Source organism: Alnus glutinosa, chromosome 5 (assembly GCF_958979055.1).
Source record: "Alnus glutinosa chromosome 5, dhAlnGlut1.1, whole genome shotgun sequence".
In the NCBI taxonomy this organism is placed as follows: domain Eukaryota; kingdom Viridiplantae; phylum Streptophyta; class Magnoliopsida; order Fagales; family Betulaceae; genus Alnus; species Alnus glutinosa.
Window position 1 is genome coordinate 27,853,316 of NC_084890.1, and position 23,319 is coordinate 27,876,634.

Consider the following 23,319-nt stretch of genomic DNA (forward strand, 5'->3'; position numbering starts at 1 on the left):
TCCCAAAAATCCAAATTGGGTTGTTGCTGTAAGGACAAAACCAAGAAATGTGTACGATGTTGGCAGTGGTGAAAGTGAGGATTATGCCGACGTTGACAGTTATCATGAGAACGAGCCTTTCAACATCAACGTGACGGGAGACGTCGGTTTTGATGACATTGATTGTGCACGTACTAATGTACCGGCCATCGTAGCAACATAATAATTGTATGTATAAACATGGTTAAATTATTAAAGAGTATCTGATCATGGTTATATGGTGTTTACAATGATTTACTTATAGTTGTCCCACTTTTAATTTTTAAAAAAACTCGTTTCTGTAAATGCCTCTAGTATATTTAATTTACAGTTAAATCTGATCAACAGTTGTATGTGTTTGCAGGTACACATGGCCCCTAAAAAAAAGACGTTGCAACTGGCAAATGATTTTTGGACGCCTGTAGACCGCACATCAGTTGAGCGACCGGTTGTAGGGTCAGACGATACGACACAGGACCCTAACGAGACACAAGTGAGCGTAGATTCTCAACATGTACTATATGAGTTACCGGTTGTAGGGTCAGACGATACAACATAGAACTCTAACGAGACACAAATGGGCGTAGATCCTCAGCATGTAGTACGTGAGCCACCGATTGTAGGGTCAGACGATACGACACAAGATCCTATGGAGACACAAGATGGTGTAGATTCTCAGCAATTTGGATCATCAGCACAATCAGTGCCTGAGACTTCACATCATAGCGGTTCTTCACGGGTGCCGCGTATGTTACGGGGTGGAAAAGTTCACACAATAGGTATGAATTATTTTATGTTTGATGATCGTCAGTTACTTTGCTAATCTGATACTAATTTAGCAACGCAGAAGTGTAACGTAATCCATTTTATGATATGCAGATGAGCAGGGTAGAAGGAATGTTAGGACTGTTGGTAGTCCTAAGGACATATGGCACATACCTGATGGGGAAAGGATAGTGATCCAATTCAATGCCGCACACCAACCAATGGGCCCGGGTAGCGAGAAATTTAGAAGAATCTGTGGGAAGATCGTAAGAAATGGTCGTTTTATCAATTTGCATGGTAACTGGAGGAAGTTACCACCAGAAGGGAAGGAACAGATGTGGCTCGCCCTAACGGTAACCTATGAATACCAAAACATGCAATATTTCTGTCATCATCAATCATATTTATTACAATTCATAATTAGAAAATGTATTTATGGTTTTGTAGTCTTATATTTCCAATTAAGCTATACCCTCTTATTTTGTGTTTAGAAAAAATTCTATATGGAGCCTGTTCACGACATCGTGAACATAAAAAGACTGACGTTGATGGACCTCGCAAACAAAAGAAGGCAGTTCAGGCACGAGGTCAAGAAAAGTGTGAATTTGCAAGAAACAGATACCGTAGAATCTGTGGTTCGTAGGGCGGTGACAGCGCAAATTTTTAATTCAGAAGACTTTGAAATGCAAGTTGATAGGTGGTTGTCTTCGGCTGATAAGGTATTTTTATATATTGCCTTATTTATTTTGTTAAGAATCCCCATATTAACATTACAATTTTTATAGGCGAATTCATTGAAGGCCAAGATGAGCCGTAGCTGCAACGCATTTCTTCATACTCTGGGATCGAAGAGCGTTGCACAGGTTGCACGAGAAATGGTACGTACAAATTTAAAACACTCACGGTTTGTAAGCATTATAGTAAGATAATAAGCTTATAATTGAGTATATTAATGATATTGCAGGAGGAAGACACAGGTGAAACCCCGAACCGAGACGATATGTTCATTGTCTCGCATACCAAGAAAGATGGGACCCCTGTGAATGTAACGGCTGGGGAAGCTATGGTAAGTACGTAATAAATACGTAAACATTATTCTCCGGTTCAAGGTTTTCTTTTTTTATATATATATATTTTTAACCTTTTGTCCACTTGAGAAAGATTCAATTTTTTATTTGCATGTTTTGTGCAGGCGAAGATAAAGGCAATTATCGAAAATCAGTCGCCTTCAGGACGAGAAAGTTCACAGGGGTCGGTATATTGGTCGCACAACGATGCGTGCGCACAAGTGCTAGGACGGGAACATTCCGGACGTGTACGAGGGGTGGGGCTAGGGCCGACTCCCGGTAAATCCTCCTCTTATTCCTTCGAACAAGGATCAATATCTAGTGCGCCTACTTCAAGAGAAATAGAGATGGCTGCTGAGGTAGAACGCTTGAGGAATTTGTGCGAAGAGCAAAACACCAAATATGCAGCGCAACAGCAAGAGTTGGAAAGTGTCAAACGTATGGTAGCCATGATTATGACGGGAAAAGTACCATCAACAGAAAACAACCAAGAAGGTGATGTCTAGTTGTCTAGGTATTTGGACTTGATTTTTGTTGTCCTTGTAATTGAATTTAACTTATGATATGTAAGCTAATACGTATAGACTGTTATCGTGTGAATTTGAATTTGCACAAATTGTTGTTGGTGCCATTTAATTTGGATTTGGATATGGATGATGTTGGATGTTGGATTTGGATATGGATGATGTTGGATGTTGGATTTGGATATGGATGATGTTGGATGTTGGATTTGGATATGGATGATGTTGTTGGATGTTGGATTTGGATGATGTTGGATGTTGGATTTAGATTTGAAAATGAATTTGGATTTAGATGATGTTGCAGGATTTTGTATTAAGGAATTTTTTTCCAGATAATTTAGAGACGGTTTCGGCCCAAACCGTCTGGAAAATTGCAGACGGTTTTGACCTAAACCGTCTGCAATAAGTTCCAGACGGTTTAGGTCAAAACCGTTTGTAATTTATTGCAGACGGTTTTGACCAAACCGTCTATAAACAGTGCTCGACGGTTTGAGAAAAACCGTCTGGAATTGCAGACGGTTTTCCCCAAACCGTCCCTAAACTTAATCAGCGACGCATTCTCCTAGACGGTTTTAAACCGTCTGGAATCAATTCCAGACGGTTTTTCTGCATTTCTGGACGATTTAAAACCGTCCAGAATTTATGTTTTTTTTGTAGTGTTTCACCTATTTTGAAAGAAGGTACCTAAGCTTTAAAACGTCTCAATTTATGGTATCTATTTTTAATAAATTTTCAATCTTAGTCATCCTTTAGAATTTTTCGTTAAATCCTATCAAAATTTTCAAAATACCCATACGTTTTTTTTTTAAAAAAAAAATTTATAAAATTTTTCAAAGATTCAGGCTTGGGTATTTTTGTAAATTCCGTTAAATTCTAACCAACATCTAAATCCTAACAAATTTTTTTTCTTTTTTTTCCTAAAAAAATAAAAGATGTGTATTTTAGAAATTTTAAAAATTTAACGGAAAATTCTAACGGATGACTGAGATTGAAACTTTCTGAAAAATAAATATCATAAATTGAAACATTTTAAAGTTTAGATACTTTCTTTCAAAATGGATGAAAATTCAAAAATTATAAGTGAAATTCTCCTCTAAAATTATTATCGAATCGCGTTGTCAACAAAATCTCAGCTATGTGCCTTTTGTCCTAAATCTTAAATAGATGTTCATTTCTAATTACTGATTGGTAATTAATGTGATAAGGCATTACCAATCCATCCACATCTTCAACGACCGTCTATAATTTTTAGAGTAATGCTACATGTCATACTCATGTCCCTCTTGTGTCCCTCTAAAAATGAGGTGGCTTTTAAAATCACCATTGAGCTTGTGATTGATCAAAATTGAATTTTGATCACATGGTGATTTTAAAAGCCACATCACTTTTAGAGGGACACAAGAGGGACATGAGTATGACGTTAGAATTACTATAATTTTTATGAACTTTTCATTGTAGGGTAATGCTTTTTGAGAAGGTTTGGTTATTTAAACATTTTTTAATTAAACATACTATTGGTATCTGAGTTTTAGACTTTTTTTAAATTTAATATTTGAGTTTTCATTTGTTTCATAGGTGATACTCGAATTAGGGATAAAAACTCGTTTGGTAACTCTATTACATTTTTTGTCCAAATATTAAAGGCTCGCCACGTGTCAATTGTTGAGGTTGACACGTAGCAATATATATATAAAAAAAAATATAAATCTTTAAAAATTAATTAAAAATAATAAAATAATATATATATATATATATATATATATATATATATATATATATATATATATATATATATATATATATATATATATATATTAAATGATAAAATTTGAATCTTTTAATTAAGAATAAAATAAACATTTTTAAAGGACAAAGTACGGTAGCCATGTATGGCTTAATTCACACGTGATCGGCTATTGCAAGGCCCCTAGAAAATTCATATGGTTCCTTTCTCCACGTCAACGGCCAAACAACGTATTAAAAATTAATAATAAGTACCGGATTTCTGAATTTTTTTTATTGTATTTTAATATCATCAGTGTGGTGTGCAGATGAAAAAATGAAAAAAAAAAGAAAAAGAAAAGAAAACAGTGCCAGATTATTTATCACATGCGTCCACCTTTTATATATATATATATATATATATATATATATATATATATATATATATATATATATATATATATGCCTAATAAGTTTTTTTTTTTTTTTTTTTTTTTTTTTTTTTAAGGAACAAAAAAAGAAAGGATTATAAGAGATGCATCAGGATCCTCTCCAGTTGATTTTTAACTGGAGAGGAATCGATTCTTTATACTCAAGGGTATATTTGTAATTTTATATGGGCCAGTTCATTTCTAATTCCTCTCAATTGGAGATAGTCTTTTTCACTCTTGATTTGAGAAGAAGAGAAGGTGAAAGACCTAAACAAAAGGGTGGGTTCCCAAAAATACAAACTTAAAACGAAAATAATAGTGTAGCAAATACAAATAAGCAGTATAAAATTGGTCAAAAAATGACTTGATCTTATCAATAAAGGCTACATATAGCGATGAAAACTCCAAAACAGAAGGCATATATAATCAGAGTTGACAAGTTGATAATACTGAATTTTGATATGAAAAAATTCTCATTTCTGATTTATTTATGCTTAACAAGACATGGAGTGCAAGGTTTGTTTAAAAGTTTAAAAAAAATTTGACAAAAGTTGAAACTTTTGGAAAGTGTGGAGCAATTAATTTTGTGAGGGCCTTAGAAGATAAAATACACTCATTTTAGTATTAAAAATAAATATTTTTTTTATTATTATTTTAAAAGAATAAAAAAAAAAATTTAAGGTCGTCCGGATTCCCAAAGTCTTACCTAGGCTCCCCCAATAGGAGCCATATGATGTCTAAAGAAGCATTATTTGCAAAAGATTGTGAAAACTGCACATCCTTGGAGTCGGTGCCTAGAAAAGTGAATAATATATAGGATTAATTACTTCTATAGTCATTTAGTTTTTACAACTTTATTTTTTAATTCTTGAATTTCAATTTGCATCGCAGATGATACTTCAATTTTAGGAAAAGACCGAATTAGTACATCAGTTAAGTTTTTCGTCTAAAAACTAACGGCTCACCAGAAGTTGACACGTGGTACTATATAAAAAAAAAAAATTAAAAATCCTTCAAAATTAATTAGAAAATATAAAATTGAAAAAAATATATTAAAAATTGAAAAAATAAAAACACAAGGGGGTGGCTGAGCCACCCACCTTGGCCACCATGGCCACCCTCATTTTGGCTAAAGGGGTGGCTGTCAGCCATCCCCTTAGCCGGTTTGGCACCCCTTGACAAAAATAAATAAATAATAAATAAAATCGGTTTTGGCCCTTCAGGATTGCCGGAACACCCCCAAGGGCCACAGGGGTGGTTCGGCCACCGCCAGGCTGCCCGGTCTGGGGGTGGTCGAACTACTCCCGTGGCCTTTGGGGATGGTTCGGCCACCCCCAAAGGCCAAACCTTCCAAATTTTGTTTTTTCCGTTTTGCCCTTAGGGTGGCCGAACCACTTCTATAGGCCATAGTGGTGGTTCTACCACCCCCAAGGGCAAAACCGATCTTGCCATTTTTTTTTTCTTGTTCAGTGTGGTGGTTCGGCCACCCCCTGACCGGCCAGCTACCCTTTTTTTTTTTTTTTTTTTTTTTTTAATTTTTTAATTAATTTTGAAAAAGTTTTAATTTTTAATTTTTTTATATAGTGCCACATGTCAACTTCAGATGTTGACACATAGCAGACCGTTAGTTTTTGGACAGAAAACTTAACTGAGGTACCAATTCAGTCTTTTCCTAAAATTGAAGTATCATCTGTGGTGCAATTTGAAACTCAGTGACTAAAAAATAAAGTTGTGAAAACTCAGGGACTAAAAAAGTGTTTAACCCTAATATATATTGGGAAAACTACATTTTACTTTCGCAATGTTTTACTCAAATTGTAATCTTGCCTCCAAAGTGAAAAAACTTGCAATGCATTCCAACCAAGTTTTAAAAATTTGCAATGTAGCCAATTCTTCCGAAAATATTCCTAAAAAAAAATCAATTTATCCCTATAAAGATCAATTTTTTTTATTTTTTTTTTTAGAAAAAAAGGAAAAATTTGGGGGTGGCTTCCGCTACCCCTTTTTTTTAGTCATTTTTTTTAAAAAAATAATAATAATAATAATAATTTTTTAAGCAATATTTTCGGAAGAATTGGTTACATTGCAAAATTAGGAAACTTAGTTGTGGTGCATTGCAAGTTTTTTCAGTTTGGAGGCAAGATTGCAATTTGAGTGAAACTCTAGAGGGGTAAATTTAGATTTGCAATTTCAAAAAGTGTGATTTAAAAATGAGAAATGTTAGAACTCTTTCTAACATCTTTATGAAGGCCTTCTATACTAACATGTCACCCCGTTTTTTTTTAATAAAAAGAGAAAAAATAAATTAAGCTGTAATTTTTTTTTTTATTGAAAATAAAGTGTTATACCAATATAAAAGAACCTCGTAAAAATACTATTCTAGCATTTCTTTTTAAAAATAGGGAGAAAAATCTTTGCTACTTTTAAATATATATCATAAAAAAGTAGAAACAAGATCCGTCCAAAAAGAAAAAAGACAAAAAAGAGATGATTGACACGACTAGCGAGCGAAGTGACCATTGGCATTTAGCAATAATGTGGCGCTTTAATTTGCTTTGCTGCTCACTCTTACTGCAATCCAGCTGTTGAAGTGCGGCATGTCTGCAATGGTGAAAGGAAGGAAGGTGCACCACGCTTGGAACAGAAAGGGAGAGAAGGACATGGATTCCAAAAGAGTAGAAGCTCATGATAAGCCTCATGCAATTTGCGTTCCATTGCCAGTTCAAAGCCACATAAAAGCCATGCTAAAATTCTCAAAGCTTCTCCATCAAAAAGGTTTTCACATAACCTTTGTAAATACCGAGTTCAACCACAAACGTTTCATCAAATCCAATATCGGTGCCGGAGACTCCTTAGATGGGTTTTCGGACTTCCAATTCCAAACCATTCCCGATGGCCTACCCCCTTCGGATCCCAATGCCACCCAATGCTTCCTTTCTCTTTGTGATTCCATTGCAAAAAACATGTTGTCTCCATTTTCCGACCTCCTCACGAACCTCAACAATCCCCCCGTAACTTGCATTGTCTCGGATCCTTACATGACCTTTACAATAACGGCGGCAGAAAAGCTTGGAGTCCCTATAGTAATGCTCTTCACTGTCTCAGCATGCACCGTTATGCTTTGCAACGAGCTTTCTACGGCGAGGGACAAAGGGCTCATACCACTCAAAGGTATAGCACAAACCGTAAACTCAAATGAAATATAGCTTTTGGTTGTTATAAATTGACATAGTTTTTGTTGAAAGTTATTTCATGAAAATTTTTATTTATTTTTTTTTTTTTCTATTTACTTTTTTATTTACACTTTATCTCGCAGTGAAAAGTTCAGAGTTTTTTGTGTTCATTATTTATAATAGTACTTTATCTTACTCTTATTCTAGATTGGATTTTGCAAAAACAGAGAGTTTGAACAGACTTGGAAGCTTAATTCCAAGCTGAATATCATTTGCTATATATAGAGAATTACAAGGTGTGCTAATGATGGTAAGTTACAATGTAGTGAACGTTCTGTACAGCTAGACAAGAACATTAAAGGAAAGAAAACTAATAGTTAACAAGGGAAGAAAACTAGAATTGGAAAGACAATATTTAGTAGGCTACATAAGGAATGATGTAGCCGTTGGAGAGATTCTGTTGACATCCCGTGATGTGGGGGATCCACAGGGGCGCATGAGTGTGATTAGGACCAATTAGTCTTCATTGCGCAATCCTTGGGATAGTGTTCTGCACGGTAGGTTCTTGTATGGTATGATTTGTAGTGTTATGCAAGGAAGGGCCAAGTAAGGCATGTTCTGCAGAATCATGCAAGTCATGAGCTGCTGAATCATGCAGGGCAGATTTGTCTTCTGTCTTAACAGCCCCTCGCAAGCTGATGGGCGGGGCGACGATCATCAGCTTGTCACGTAACAAGAGGAACCGGGCGGATGTCAGCCCTTTGGTGAAGATGTCGGCAAGCTGGTCATGGGTGGAGAGGTAGCTGATGGCGATATCCTTATGAAGAACCTTCTCCCGAATAAAGTGATAGTCCACTTCGACATGTTTGGTGCGGGCATGATAGATGGGATTAGAGGCTAGTGCAATAGCTCCCATGTTATCACACCAAATGTGTGGAGGAGTCTGAAGAGGAACCTGGAGCTCTCTGAAAAGCATCCGTAGCCAGTAAAGTTCAGCAGTGGTGACGGCCAAGGAACGGTACTCAGCTTCGGTACTGGAGCGGGAAACTACTGGCTGTTTCTTTGCATGCCAGGAAATGAGGCTAGAGCCGAGAAAAATGCCATAGCCACCAGTAGACCTACGGTCAGCAGGGTCCCCTGCCCAATCTGAGTCGCAGAAGGCATGTAGGCGCATGGGCCCTTTGGTGAAAAGGAGTCCAAAATCAGGGGTACCCTTCAAGTAGCGAAGCACCCGCTTGGCAGCGCTCATGTGGGCAGTCGTGGGACAATGGAGGAATTGACAGAGATGATTGATAGTGAAGGCAATGTCTGGCCTAGTGAGGGTGCAATACTGGAGGGCACCAATAATGTGGCGATATAATGAAGGGTCAGGAAGAGGATCTCCATCGGAAGCAGTGAGTCTTTTGCCGGATGTACATGGAGCTGAGTATGGCTTTGCTCCCACCATGTTGACACGATGTAGCAAGTCTACTATGTACTTGGATTGACTGAGGTGTAGTTGGTGACTATCCCTGTGCACATGAACTCCAAGGAAATAGGAAAGGGTGCCGAGATCCTTGAGCTTGAACTCTGCTTGCAAACTAGAAATTAAATCGTTAATAACAGGCAAGTTATTGCCTGTGACAATGATGTCGTCAACGTAAACTAAAAGAAATAGATGAATGGAATTTTTATGAAGTAAAAATAGAGATGTGTCAACCTTTGAACCTACAAACCCCCTCTCAAGAAGTGCCTCGGACAGCCGGTGAAACCAGGCCCGAGGGGCTTGTTTGAGGCCATAAAGCGACTTACCGAGCTTACATACATGATTCTGAAATTGAGGGTGAACAAACCCTTGTGGTTGTTCCATGAAGACTTCTTCTGTAAGAATTCCATGCAGAAATGCATTGGAGACGTCAAGCTGCTTAAGTGGCCAGTTGAAGTTAAGAGCAAGTGCTAGGATTAATCGGACAGTGGCAGGTTTGATGACGGGGCTAAAGGTCTCATGATAATCGATTCCATCACGCTGTTGAAATCCCTTAGCAACGAGGCGGGCTTTGTACCTGTCGATGGTCCCATCAGGTTTTTGCTTGAGTTTATAGACCCATTTGCTTTTGATGATGTTGCGGTTAGGGGGTCTCGGACAAAGAGTCCAGGTTTGATTATCTAAGAGGGCTTGGTATTCATCATTCATGGCTGCAAGCCAATGGGGGTTGGATGCTGCTTGAATGTAGGTTGTTGGCTCACGAGGAAGAGAAGTGGCAATGAAGGACCTGAGAGGATGTTTAGTGGAAGAATAAAGTTGGAAACCAGGAAAAGTTTTGGGTTTCAGATTACCAGTCTGGGAGCGAGTCACCCTGCGGTCAGAGGCTGCTGGCTGCATGTCTTGGGTGATCTCAGGAATAATGAGTGCTGAAGTAGGAACTGCAGCTGGAGAAATCAAAGGAAGGTCCTGCTGTGTGGGGCTTGCTGCAGTTGGTGAAGGAGGCTCGGGCTCCTGCGGTGGGAAACTAACGTCTGGTGAAGAGGAAGGTTTGATTTCTATTTGGGAGGAGGAACTGCTGTCTGCAGGTTCCAATGGAGGTGTGATATTCTCAGCATGGAGAGAAGGTGTCCCTGCATTGTTAGTAGAAGAAAAGGGTGTGGTTGGTGTGTGAGGTGTGATCATAGGATTAATAGAGAAAAAGTGAGATGGCAGTAGCATATTACCTGAAGAAGGAGAGGGAGCCTGCGAAGGGGGCAGTGTGGTGGTGGCCTTAGCTTGGGCAGGAAAGAGATTCTCATCAAAGACAACGTGTCTTGAGAGATAGACTCTTGAGGTGATGGGATCCATGCACCTATAACCTTTGTGATTAGAGCTATAACCGAGGAAAATGCATTGTTTGCTCCGGAATTCTAACTTGTGTTTATTATAAGGTCGTAGGAGCGGGTAACATGCACAACCAAAGACCCTTAAGTCGGAGTAAACAGGTTCAGATTTGTAAAGCTTAGTAAAGGGGGTACAATTTTGCAAAGTGTATGAAGGCATCCGGTTGATAAGGTGAACTGCTGTGAGGCAAGCCTCTACCCAAAATTTGGGAGGTAAATGGGATTGTGCAAGGAGGGCTAGACCTGTCTCAATGACATGTCTATGCTTCCTTTCGGCAACCCCATTCTGTTGGGATGTATGAGGGCATGTAACCCTATGTAAAATTCCATGTGAAGAGAGAAACTTTTTAAAAGGATGGGAGGTGTATTCCCCACCCCCATCAGTTTGTAGTTGTTTAATTTTGCAAGATAAAAGGTTTTCCATGAGACATTTAAATTTAATGAAACAATCAAGCATATCAGATTTTTGTTTGAGAGGAAATAGCCAAGAGTAACGTGAAAAATCGTCAACAAAAATTGCATAATACTTGCATCCACTTATTGAAAACACAGGGGAGGTCCATATGTCACTGTGAACAAGTTCTAAGGGACACTGGGTAGTAGTTTGTGAGTGAGGAAATGGTAATTGCCTACTCTTAGCAAGTTGGCATTCAATACAAATAGTTTCTGCCTTAGAGGGTGTTACAGGGAGTTGGTTGGATTTTATTATTTGCTGAAATTTGCGGAAATGTGGATGTCCTAGGCGTCTATGCCAAGTAGAGGAAGAGGTCTTTGCTCCCAAGAAAGCAGTGAGCCTATGGAGCTTATTCTTGGAAAAATTTTTCAGGTTCACTGGGTAAAGACCACCTTCACTGGGCCCTTGCAGGAGAATCTCCCCGGTTAGGTTGTCCTTCACAAGAAAATATGAATCTGTTAGTTTAAAAAAGCAACTGTTGTCTTTGCAAAATTTTTGTATAGAGAGTAAGTTTGCAGAAGCTTGAGGACAACAAAGCACATTTTTGAGATGTAAAGTAGCATTAGGTGTGTGAAAAGAAGTGGAACCAGTGTGAGTGATTGAAAGTCCACCACCATTACCGACTGTTACAGCTTCATTTCCATTGTATGGTTGATTGATGGAGAGGTTTTCCAGGTTAGCAGTGATATGGTTGTTAGCTCCGCTGTCGGCGAGCCAATCTTCCTCCTCAGAAACAGCATTGGAGTGTGCAACCATGGCAGCCAATTCGCTTGGAGGGTGACGGCCTTGGAATGCATAGTCCATCCGGTGGAAGCAATCCAGAGCCTGATGGTTACTTTTTCCACAAATCTGGCAGGGTGGACGATTAGAATTCTGATGAATGAATTGATTGGGAGTAGACTTACCTTGAGGTGAAGCAGAGTCAGAAGAAAATTTCTTCTGTGGTGAGAAATGAGATGGGAACCGGTTCTGGTTCTGTTTAGAGTTGGAGAACCGGGGCTGGTTCTGCTTATGAGCATTGTTGAATCGTGGCCTGCGAGTGTTATGATTTGCCTTTTGTGCATGTAAGGCAAAGTTGTTGACTTCAGACTCAGCAATCTGGTTGTTGAGCAGCTGTTCATGGCTGACTAGGAGAGTTTGGAAATCCTCCAGTGGAATGGATTCATCCTTTGTCATTAAGGCAAAGGATGTAATGAAAGCATTGTACCGTGGGCTTAGGCCTCCAATCAAGTAAGAGATGAGGTCCTCATCGGGTACTGGCTTGCCAACCATAGCCAGATGATCTGCCAAAGTTTTGGCAGCATGCACATACTCAGAACAGGTCTTATCCCCTTGGCGTAAACCTTGTAATCGGCGCCTTAGCTCTTGAATGCGTGTCTTGGAGGGAGCAGCATAACGATTGGCTAAGGCAGTCCACACTTGCCGTGAAGTGTCTAGACCATAGACAGTAGAAAGAACTTTCTCTGAAAGGGTTGCAATGAACCAACTGAGAAGGTATTGATCCTTCTTTTCCCAAAGGGTGAAAGCGGGATTCAGTTGGGCAGGGGAGTCATTGGTCGGACCAGGAATGAACTTTGGTGGGCATGGCTCGGAGCCATCAACAATGCCCATCAAGTCATTGGTGCGAAGAATAGGTCGAAATTGAAAGACCCAAGCCATATAATTTTGTTCGTCCAACTGGACTTTAGGAGCTATATGGGAGTGAATGTTTGGAATTGGGAGAGATATGGTGTTTTCGGCCAAAGGAGATGTAGGAGGAGGTGTGGCAGTAACAGCACCTGCAGCAGTATTGGATGAATCGGCCATTTGATCGAGTATTTGGGTGTGAACCAATATGGGCTCTGATACCATGCAAAAACAGAGAGTTTGAACAGACTTGGAAGCTTAATTCCAAGCTGAATATCATTTGCTATATATAGAGAATTACAAGGTGTGCTAATGATGGTAAGTTACAATGTAGTGAACGTTCTGTACAGCTAGACAAGAACACTAAAGGAAAGAAAACTAATAGTTAACAAGGGAAGAAAACTAGAATTGGAAAGACAATATTTAGTAGGCTACATAAGGAATGATGTAGCCGTTGGAGAGATTCTGTTGACATCCCGTGATGTGGGGGATCCACAGGGGCGCATGAGTGTGATTAGGACCAATTAGTCTTCATTGCGCAATCCTTGGGATAGTGTTCTGCACGGTAGGTTCTTGTATGGTATGATTTGTAGTGTTATGCAAGGAAGGGCCAAGTAAGGCATGTTCTGCAGAATCATGCAAGTCATGAGCTGCTGAATCATGCAGGGCAGATTTGTCTTCTGTCTTAACAGATTTTAGGTACACATGCTACTAATTGTGTCGGTGCGAATCATTAGTTGTTCACAACTGCTATTTTAACAATCATATTTTTAAAGTAATGTTTTTCAACACTTAGAAACTGTCATTTTAAACTGATTTTTCAACCGTCAGAAATTATTATTTAACAGTAATAAAATGCTTATGTAATTATATAAAATATAATTTTTTTTAGCATATATATTTGAAGGTAATCTCTTTTCTTGTCTTCTTATTTTTTTTGTTACAAAATATAGTCATTATCTGTTCTTCCACCGTGAGAGGGGCTGCTTGAGATTGTTTGAGCAACTCACGTAATCGTTGACCTCTTGCCAATTGATTCTGAGTAGCTTTATCGAGATCAGAAGCGAATTGTGCAAAGGCTTCTAATTCTGCGAATTGCGCCAATTCCAATTTTAATTTGCCGGCTACTTGTTTCATGGCTTTAATTTGAGCTGCGGATCCTACTCTGGAGACGGAAATACCCACGTTAATAGCAAGTCTGATTCCAGCATTGAATAGATCGGCAGATAAGAATATTTGTCCATCTGTAATCGAAATTACATTAGTAGGAATATAAGCCGAAACATCTCCCGATTGGGTCTCAACTATTGGTAAAGCAGTCATACTTCCTTCACCTAAATGAGAACTTGATTTAGCGGCTCTTTCCAAAAGTCGTGAATGCAAATAAAAAACATCTCCTGGATAAGCTTCACGACCCAGTGGTCTTCGTAATAGAAGAGACATTTGGCGATAAGCCTGTGCTTGTTTGGACAGATCATCATAAATGATTAAAGTGTGTTGTTCGCGGTACATAAAATATTCAGCCAGAGCGGCTCCTGTATAAGGAGCGAGGTATTGTAATGTAGCCGGAGAATCCGCCGTTTCAGCTACCAAAATCGTGTATTCCATTGCTCCCCTTTCTTGTAAAGTAGTTACTACCTAAGCCACAGCAGATGCTTTTTGACCAATAGCAACATAAACACATATTACATTTTGCCCTTGTTGATTGAGAATCGTATCTGTGGCTACTGCTGTTTTACCGGTCTGTCTGTCCCCAATAATTAATTCTCGCTGACCACGTCCTATAGGGATCATCGAATCAATAGCAATAAGTCCTGTTTGAAGAGGCTCATATACGGAACGTCTAGAAATAATACCAGGAGCGGGAGATTCAATTAACCGAGATTCAGAAGCTGAAATTTCCCCTCGACCATCAATAGGTTTAGCTAGGGCATTTATAACACGACCTAAAAAAGCCTCACTTACGAGTATCTGAGCAATTCTTCCTGTTGCTTTTAAGCATATCTTGGGTTGGTAGGGCAATGGGATCCCCAATAGCTAGAGACAAGAGATTCATATGAGAAAACATAAGTAAACGAGCCTCCGCTTGAGCCTCCAAAGATAAAGGTACATGAACCGCCATTTGATCCCCATCAAAATTTGCATTGAATCCCTTACAAACTAATGGATGTAAACAAATAGCGCACCCTTCCACTAAAATGGGTTGGAATGCCTGTATGCCTAATCTATGCAGGGTAGGCGCTCGATTCAGCAATATAGGGTGCCCCTGCATAACTTCCTGAAGTATTTCCCATATAATCGACTCTTTTTCTCGAATTTTACTCTTAGCAACTCCTATGGTCGAAGCAAGATGTTGTCTAATTAGACCCCGAATTACAAATGGCTGGAAAAGTTCTATTGCTATTTCGCGAGGCAATCCACATCGATGTAATGAAAGCGAGGGCCCTACGACAATGACGGAACCACCCGAATAATCGACCCGTTCTTATTTAGAGTAGTTCAGAATTTGCAATCTGCACACTATATTCGGACAATATAATATTGTATCTCGAGGACAAAATTGTTTTATTTTTTATTGCAAAACTTAATGTATAAGTGAAAGACAATATTTATTTAAGAGATCGACAAATTTATATTCGCTTTACTGTCCGAGAGTTGTTTTATATAATTTTCATTCTACTTTCATTAATTTATTAATTTATGTAGTTCTAACAGTTTTTACGCTAAAAACATCATTTTGGATTTCGCAGATGAGAGCTTTCTGACAAATGGATATTTGGAAACGACTGTAGACTGGATTCCAGGCCTGAAAGGCATCCGTTTAAGGGATTTTCCAAGCTTCATTCGAACCACAGATCCAAACAACGTTATAATTAAGATCGTAATGGAAGTAATGGAGAAAGCTGCTAAAGCTTCAGGAGTTGTAATCCATACATTCGATGCATTGGAGAGAGAAGTTTTGGGTGCTCTGTCACCCATGTTTCCTCGTGTCTATGCCATTGGACCGCTCCAACTGTTACTCAATCACTTACCCGTTGAACCTTTGAAGTCAGTTGGGTATAGTTTATGGAAAGAAGAAGATGACTGCCTGCAGTGGCTCGATTCTAAAACACCCAACTCAGTGATATATGTGAATTTCGGTAGCATAGCCGTCATGACCCAACAACAGTTGCTTGAGTTTGCTTGGGGGCTTGCAAATACCAACTTTCCATTTCTGTTAATTATTAGGCCTGATCTCGTTGTTGGGCAGTCGGCAGTTTTTCCACCGGAGTTTTTGTTAGAAACTAAAGAAAGAGGCGTAATAGCAACTTGGTGCCGTCAAGAGGAGGTGTTGAAACACCCTGCCGTCGGGGCATTCTTGACACACTGCGGCTGGAATTCCATCATTGAAAGCCTGTCGGCTGGGGTGCCGTTGATTTGTTGTCCATTCTTTGGGGATCAGCAGACAAACTGCCGGTACGCTTGCAATGAATGGAGTGTTGGGATAGAGATCGATAACAATGCCCGGGGAATGGAGGTGGAGAAGATTGTGAGAGAGTTGATGGAGGGAGAGAATGGTAAGAAAATCAAGAATAAGGTCTTGGAGTGGAAGAAATTGGCAGAGGAGGCCACGGATCCGAATGGTTCGTCATCCAGAAATTTGGAAAATGTAGTCAACTTGCTTTTATCAAAAGGTTAATTGAGGATACATTTTTCCTCCCCCTCTAGGTTGGGGGAATTTGTATCCAATTAACATAATCTATAAAAATGATGTGTTGTTTTGCATGCAAGTGTTAAGTACAAGTTTATTTCATTGCAAGCGAGGCCGGCCGGAAGAGACCATGGCCTCCTAATTGCAAATGTCATGGGGCAGTTCGAGAAATCAAGTGAAATTTCTCTTGTTTTTATTTAGGGTAAGTGTGTAGGTTCACTGAAAAGGAGGTTTGCATGCGTTTGTTTGTGATGCAAAGTATTGTAGTAATTGTGTGGTTAGAGCTATGGTATCTATGCCAGAAGGTTAGAGTATGTTTGTGTGAACGGAAAACCTCTTTCTCATGAAAAAGTATGTGGTCTTTGGGTAAAGGTACGTGTGTGTGTGGTATCCTTACACATATTTTCTGTCACTATTTGAATTTAACAGGAAGAACAGAACATGACCTTAACGTGGAGTACTAGAGATTCCCATTATTATTGAAACGGACATGCTAAAAATACAACTAATTGTGCATTAGTTGTGCATGTATCACAACGATGAGAGGGGTGAAATGCCCCCCTCACCTCCTAAAAAATCTCATAATCTTTGTTATAATTTTTTTTTATACCCCCGAAAATCTGAAATGCCCCCCTTAGCATTTTATCAACGGGCAAACTTGCCCACCATTTGACGTGACTTTTTTTTTTCTTTCTCATAAATGTTTCTCATTCCTATAAATAGGTAAAAAAAAAGTTCAGAGTTTTGAGAGGTTGAAGAAGGGACGAAGCCCAAGGTAGAAGACAAGCTGAGTTGGCAACGTTTTTTTGTTTTTTATCTCCTAAACGCACCGTGTAGAAGTCGTCAGAAATTTTATAAAAAGTCAAGAGTCACTGCGTGTGTAAGGCATTGGCTGAAGTAAGAGAAGGAACGACTGACAGCTGGACTTTGAGAAGCACAATGACCGGTGTAGAGTCCCATCATTATCCCGTTATACCCCACTTGGATCAGAACCTAATCCAAAGGACATCTCTATTATTATTTAGAGCTGCCAAGAACAGTAGAAAATTTTGGATATGTTATTAGAGCTTGTTTGGCAAATAGCACAGTGACCGATGTAGAGTCCCGTCATTATCCCGTTATACCCCACTTTGATCATAACCTAATCCAAAGGACAGCTCTATTATTATTTAGAGCTGCCTAGAACAGTAGAAAATTTTGGATATGTTGTTATTAGAGCTTGTTTGGCAAATAGCACAGTGACCGGTGTAGAGTCCCATCATTATCCCGTTATACCCCACTTGGATCAGAACCTAATCCAAAGGACAACTCTATTATTATTTAGAGCTGCCTAGAACAGTAGAAAAATTTGGATATGTATTAGAGCTTGTTTGGCAAATAGCAAAGTGACTGGTGTAGAGTCCCATCATTATCCCGTTATACCCCACTTGGATCAGAACCTAATCTAAAGGACAACTCTATTATTATTTAGAGCTGCCTAGAATAGTAGAAAAATTTGGATATGTTATTAGAGGTTGTTTGGCAAATAGCACAGTGACCAGTGTAGAGTCCCATCATTATCCCGTTATACCCCACTTGGATCAGAACCTAATCGAAAGGATAGCTCTATTATTATTTAGAGCTGCCTAGAACAGTAGAAAAATTTGGATATGTTATTAGAGCTTGTTTGGCAAATAGCACAGTGACCAGTGTAGAGTCCCATCATTATCCTGTTATACCCCACTTGGATCATAACCTAATCCAAAGGACAGCTCTATTATTATTTAGAGCTGCCTAGAACAGTAGAAAAATTTGGATATATTGTTATTAGAGCTTGTTTGGCAAATAGCACAGTGACCGGTGTAGAGTCCCATCATTATCCCGTTATACCCCACTTGGATTAGAACCTAATCCAAATGACAGCTCTATTATTATTTAGAGCTGCCTAGAACAATAGAAAATTTTGGATATGTATTAGAGCTTGTTTGGCAAATAGCACAGTGATTGGTGTAGAGTCCCATCATTGTCCCGTTATACCCCACTTGGATCAAAACCTAATCCAAAGGACAACTCTATTATTATTTAGAGCTGCTTAGAGTAGTAGAAAATTTTGGATATGTTATTAGAGCTTGTTTGGCAAATAGCACAATGACTGGTGTAGAGTCCCATCATTATCCCGTTATACCCCACTTGGATCAGTACCTAATCCAAATGACAGCTCTATTATTATTTAGAGCTGCCTAGAACAGTAGAAAATTTTGGATATGTTATTAGAGCTTGTTTGGCAAATAGTTGGAATTATGGAATATTTGTTTGAATAGTAGTAAAAAATGATTGATGTGATATACAGTATAAAAAAGTTTAGAATTGTTTTATAGAAAAGTGAAAAGATTTTGTTTTGTAGTGAATTTTTTTATTTGAATAATAAAAAAAAAATTATTGATGTGATATAAAAAGTGAAAAAAAAAAAGAGAGAATGTTTTTGATTTAATCTTTTTAGAAGAAGGAAAAAAATATATATAAGGAGAGTGAGAGTGGTTTGCAAAACACAGGAATTTTTTTTTCGATTCAAAGCATTTAACCATTTAAATTAATTTATAAACAAAATTCAGTGTTTCAGTTTCAGGTATGTAATAAACTTTTATATTGATTAAGATTTAAGCTTTTATGTTTGAATTGTTCTTTTCAATTTATTATTCTTTTATATTTAGATTGTTTTTTTATAACTGTTTTTATATTTAAGTGTTTATGAATATATATATATATATATATATAGTTTTTGTTTTATATTTTAATTATATAAAATATATAATTGTAGTTGCATAAGATTATGGAGAATAATTATTCAATTGAGCTACAATCAAATTTTAAACGAGCTCGTATTGAGGTAGATTTAGCAAATCTGCCAACCGATCCTTGCTTACAGAAAAAAAAATATTTTGATTACCATCCTAGTGATAGAGACAACATTCGAAGAACATATCTACAAAAAAAGACCTTTTATTAACATTTTTAATTATTATTTGTTCAACGTTAGTTTGTTTTTTATTCATTAAAAAAAAAAAAAAAAAAGAACTTGACCCCCCAACCTAAAATCCTGGCTCCGCCACTGCAATACCAATAGATATTAAACACCTATGATTGTCATCTGTCATCCAAATAATTCACCCAGTAATGATTCTTATATTATTCTTATACAACTTTTGCATAACTTTAATTATTATTATTTTTTTACGATCAATCATTAAATTTATTTTTCTACAAGAAATTCATGTGATGGTGGATCTCATCCATATAAAAGAAGTTGTATAGTTATTGAATAAAAATTTGGTGAGCCTCACCCAATGTTACTCTTGCCCACTATGCCTGTTTGGACGAGATTGCACCAAGTTATTTTAGTGTTACTATAAATACTCGTCGACGACAATAGTGCACTTTTTGTCTATTATTATAGGGAAAATGTTAAAGAGGAGACTCTCATCCCCCTTGTCACCCTATTTTCCTTAAAAAAATTAATTTTTATTATAAAAGAGTGATAAGGGGAGGATGTGTAGAAGCTCTCATTATTATAGACTAATAGTAGTCAAGTGACCTGCATCAAAGAAAAAGTGATAAAATAATATTTAAATAATTAAATTTATTATTTTAAGATACGTACTTTTTTATGGTTGCACTTTTTGTCTATTATTAAAATAGTCAAGTGAGCTCATAAAAATATAAAAAAATAGTCAATTGAACTGCATCAAAGAAAAAGTGATAAAATAATATTTAAATAATTAAATTTATTATTTTAAGATACGTACTTTTTTATGGTTGCATTTTTTGTCTATTATTAAAATAGTCAAGTGAGCTCATAAAAATATAAAAAATAGTCAATTGAACTGCATCAAAGAAAAAGTGATATAATAATATTTAAATAATTAAATTTATTATTTTAAGATACGTACCTTTTTATGGTTGCAACACTAACAAAGGTCTACGTTGGCGATGGCGGGGACTACTTTTAGTACTGCAATATATAACAGTTATAGGCCAGTGCCAGTGTCCTAAATAATTATTTTAGGACACTTTTCGAAGAAGGAAAGAATTGGTGCAAGGGATGGTCTCTTTATTGAAGATGTTCGAGTCATACTTAATAGTTTGCATTTCTGGAGAGTGATCCATGTTAGGATAGTGGCAATGGAGTAGTTCTTAGGCTACTCAAAGAAGTGCTTTCTCTTATTGACAATGGCAGAGTCAAGAATCTATCTTACTAGGAGCAGAATTAAAATAATAAAATATAATGATAAATAATTTTTTTTGTTCTTTTTTATATACTATATTTTTATTATAATATATAAAAGTATTGTAATTACAATTCAAAATATAAATTATAATATAATATATGTCTCACAAAAAACGTATCTATCAAACTTCATAAATATATGTCAAATTGATATATCAATTAACATGTAGGCACTAATAGATTTTGTACAGCATTTCTAAAATAACCTTAGCAACATCCTCGTTGTAAATGGAAATGAGTTTTATCAACTCAAAAAAATTGCCAGAATTTAATGAATCGGGACCTTCATCATGACCTCTAAGAGCACATCCTTGAGATATTAAATACCGAATAGAATCAATTGAAGTCTTCAATAGCAATCGATTGTTCAATTTTATTTTATTTTATTTTTTTTTCTGAAGTTTGCTTATCCAATATCCATCACCTTATCAATATGTTGAGATTGATTCTTCAAAGTGTCACAATACTTAACAGCATTATTATGAGGCAAATATGGCATATTTCCCATATGGACCAAAAAAACACAATTCATATCTTCATTAACCTTCTTCCAATTACGAAATCCTTCAATAGTAATGCATTAGCTCCAAACCATTCCGTTGGCTTTTTACAAAATAGATAACAAGGTAAACAATAAGCAGCATCTTATGTAGAAGAGTATTCTAACCAAGAAAACATTTTACACCAAGATGATTGAAATCTCCGATGATTTTTTTCTTTTCCTGAAAACGGATATCTAAAACTATCAGGAGTAATGAATCTATATGGACCGTCTTTAAGATAAGCTTGTCTAATTTCATCATGTTGATTAATAGGATATTCCCATATTTGAGGACATAACCCTGGATCATGTTGTAGATAGAAATGTCAACTAACTCAACTTCTGGAGATTCAATTCTTGGCATCTTAAAAGCAACTTGCTCAGGAGCTTAAATTTGATGATTAGATGTTGAGGAATATATTTTAGAATTTGAATCAGCATCTTTTTTTCTTAAAAAATGCATCAACTGTTTTTGACTTACTCATGTTGTAATCTAAGAGTTTTCGGAAACCTAAAAAATTTATTTATCTATTAGTGTTAAGACTTTTCATACTAAACAACTAATGGCCTAATGGCACATACTCTAATGATATTCTAATAAAATTATTAGCATATTCTGATAGCTATTAATCTAACAAATCAACAAACAATGTCTTAATAAAAAGAACCAACAATAACAAATAATGTACCTGAGAGTGGCAAAAACTATACTGAAACTTGTTATCACTTGGCCCAATCCCAAAGTATAAAGAAAACCTTATATATATATATATATATATATATATATATATATATATATATATATATATATATATATATATATATATATATATATATATATATATATATATATATATATATATAAATAAATAAAAAATGACAATGTTGTTCTCATCAAAATAATAATAATAAAAAAAACTATAATAAAAAAGAAGAGTCAATAAAATTATTTATAATCACATTGATGTCAAAAGAATAAATAAATAAACTAAATTCGAGTATGGAAGTTTGAACAAAAATAAAAGTTACAATTTATTAAGTAATAAAGATGAAAGATCTTTGCAATGACTGTAAGTAACAAAGAAAAGCAAAACAAAGAAAATTAACTTTAAAAAAAAATGAAAAAAAAATGTGGTTGTGGGTTGACAAGTCACGTTGCAATGACTGAAAGTCTGAAAAGCAAAACAAAGACAACCACATATTTTCATCTTTATCCAAACAGTACAAAACGAGTTGTTTGAAATGAAGAAAGAGAACAACCATTGTCTCAGACTCTCAGCTCAGTAATAGAAAAGAAAAGAAAAAAAAAAAAAAAAAAAAGAAAAAAGAAAAAAGGTTGAAGGCCTTACATGATGGGCCCCATGGTAGGCCGAATCTTAAAGATCCCTTACAAGTTCCAGATGGGCCAATCACAAAGTCAAGGGCGAAGAAGATCAAGGAGGCAATGCAAGGATTGGTGCAATCCACTTGGGCCGAGTTTGCAAATTTATCGAGCAAGACTCCAACATTCAAGATGGGCTTGAAGGAAGAAGAACCAACTTTAATTCATGTGATACAAGCAACAGATGGGGGCGGCATAGCCTAGTGGTTTCTTGCAAACTCTTTATTTCACTAAGTATAGGCATGTGGGCCTATTTTTATGTTTCTATGGTTGTAGGCCTTTAGGCCTATTTGTTTTATTAAGTGGACTTCTTTTATTAGCTATAGAAGTGTAGTTTAGGATATTTTGGGCTTGAAGATGTTCAGCCCATGTCTTTTAATTGATGTAGGCCTTAGTAGGGTTAGGGTTTTATGGAGAAGTTTTAAAAAGACTTGTAGCGGTATATGCTAGACAAGTTGATTGTGAATGAAGTTTTGTTCTTCATAGAAAACTTTTTCAGTTTTCTCTACTTGTTCTTGATTGAACTAAGAACTTATCAAAGGCAAACCCTTTGTGGCGTTCTAACCAAATTTAGGTTCTTGGAACAAGATTTCAATGGGTCTAGATTCTTTGGACTTGATGCTTGGCTTTTTTGGGTAGATTTCAATTTGTTTGTGGGTTCAAAGGGGATTTCATCTTGCGGGTTCACATCATTACGTATGGTGCGAGAGAATGCCGAGGAAGAGGCGGAGAAGCTGGAGGCCAAAGCTAACTGGTGATCAAGCGGATGAGCTCATAGCAGTGGTCCTGCACCTCCTACTTCTTGGCTGCTGGAGGAA

General features: G+C 36.9%; 4 protein-coding genes across 4 annotated transcripts; 3 read left to right on the forward strand and 1 right to left on the reverse strand.

Annotated features, from left to right (window-relative positions):
- Nucleotides 1-595: 595 nt before the first annotated feature.
- On the forward strand, nt 596-1,450 carry LOC133869203 (uncharacterized). Its single transcript, XM_062306162.1, has 4 exons — nt 596-797; nt 898-1,136; nt 1,275-1,370; nt 1,427-1,450. Exons 1-4 carry the CDS (start codon nt 596-598, stop codon nt 1,448-1,450), a joined length of 561 nt encoding a protein of 186 aa, XP_062162146.1.
- LOC133867791 (uncharacterized) lies at nt 1,451-2,384 on the forward strand. The gene is made up of 4 exons (XM_062304548.1): nt 1,451-1,502; nt 1,569-1,661; nt 1,748-1,849; nt 1,976-2,384. Exons 1-4 carry the CDS (start codon nt 1,467-1,469, stop codon nt 2,354-2,356), a joined length of 612 nt encoding a protein of 203 aa, XP_062160532.1. The 5' UTR covers nt 1,451-1,466; the 3' UTR covers nt 2,357-2,384.
- A 4,724-nt stretch (nt 2,385-7,108) lies between these two features.
- Nucleotides 7,109-16,629, forward strand: LOC133869696 (7-deoxyloganetin glucosyltransferase-like). Its single transcript, XM_062306761.1, has 2 exons — nt 7,109-7,695; nt 15,375-16,629. Exons 1-2 carry the CDS (start codon nt 7,122-7,124, stop codon nt 16,301-16,303), a joined length of 1,503 nt encoding a protein of 500 aa, XP_062162745.1. The 5' UTR covers nt 7,109-7,121; the 3' UTR covers nt 16,304-16,629.
- LOC133868141 (ATP synthase subunit alpha, chloroplastic) lies at nt 12,934-14,746 on the reverse strand. Its single transcript, XM_062304960.1, is given in 3 exon segments — nt 12,934-12,974; nt 13,569-14,661; nt 14,735-14,746. Coding segments are annotated over 3 exon segments (1,146 nt in total).
- Nucleotides 16,630-23,319: the final 6,690 nt, after the last annotated feature.

What these genes read in the sequence shown, in the direction of transcription:
- LOC133869203 (XM_062306162.1), top strand. Translation starts at nt 596, where the DNA reads ATGGGCGTAGATCCTCAGCATGTAGTACGTGAGCCACCGATTGTAGGG. An exon ending in AGATGTGGCTCGCCCTAACG is followed by an intron (nt 1,137 to 1,274) that starts GTAACCTATGAA and finishes TTTTGTGTTTAG; the next exon opens with AAAAAATTCTATATGGAGCC. An exon ending in GAAGGCAGTTCAGGCACGAG is followed by an intron (nt 1,371 to 1,426) that starts GTCAAGAAAAGT and finishes TGTGGTTCGTAG; the next exon opens with GGCGGTGACAGCGCAAATTT.
- LOC133867791 (XM_062304548.1), top strand. Translation starts at nt 1,467, where the DNA reads ATGCAAGTTGATAGGTGGTTGTCTTCGGCTGATAAG. An exon ending in GGTTGTCTTCGGCTGATAAG is followed by an intron (nt 1,503 to 1,568) that starts GTATTTTTATAT and finishes CAATTTTTATAG; the next exon opens with GCGAATTCATTGAAGGCCAA. An exon ending in CACAGGTTGCACGAGAAATG is followed by an intron (nt 1,662 to 1,747) that starts GTACGTACAAAT and finishes ATGATATTGCAG; the next exon opens with GAGGAAGACACAGGTGAAAC.
- LOC133869696 (XM_062306761.1), top strand. Translation starts at nt 7,122, where the DNA reads ATGTCTGCAATGGTGAAAGGAAGGAAGGTGCACCACGCTTGGAACAGA. An exon ending in AGGGCTCATACCACTCAAAG is followed by an intron (nt 7,696 to 15,374) that starts GTATAGCACAAA and finishes TGGATTTCGCAG; the next exon opens with ATGAGAGCTTTCTGACAAAT.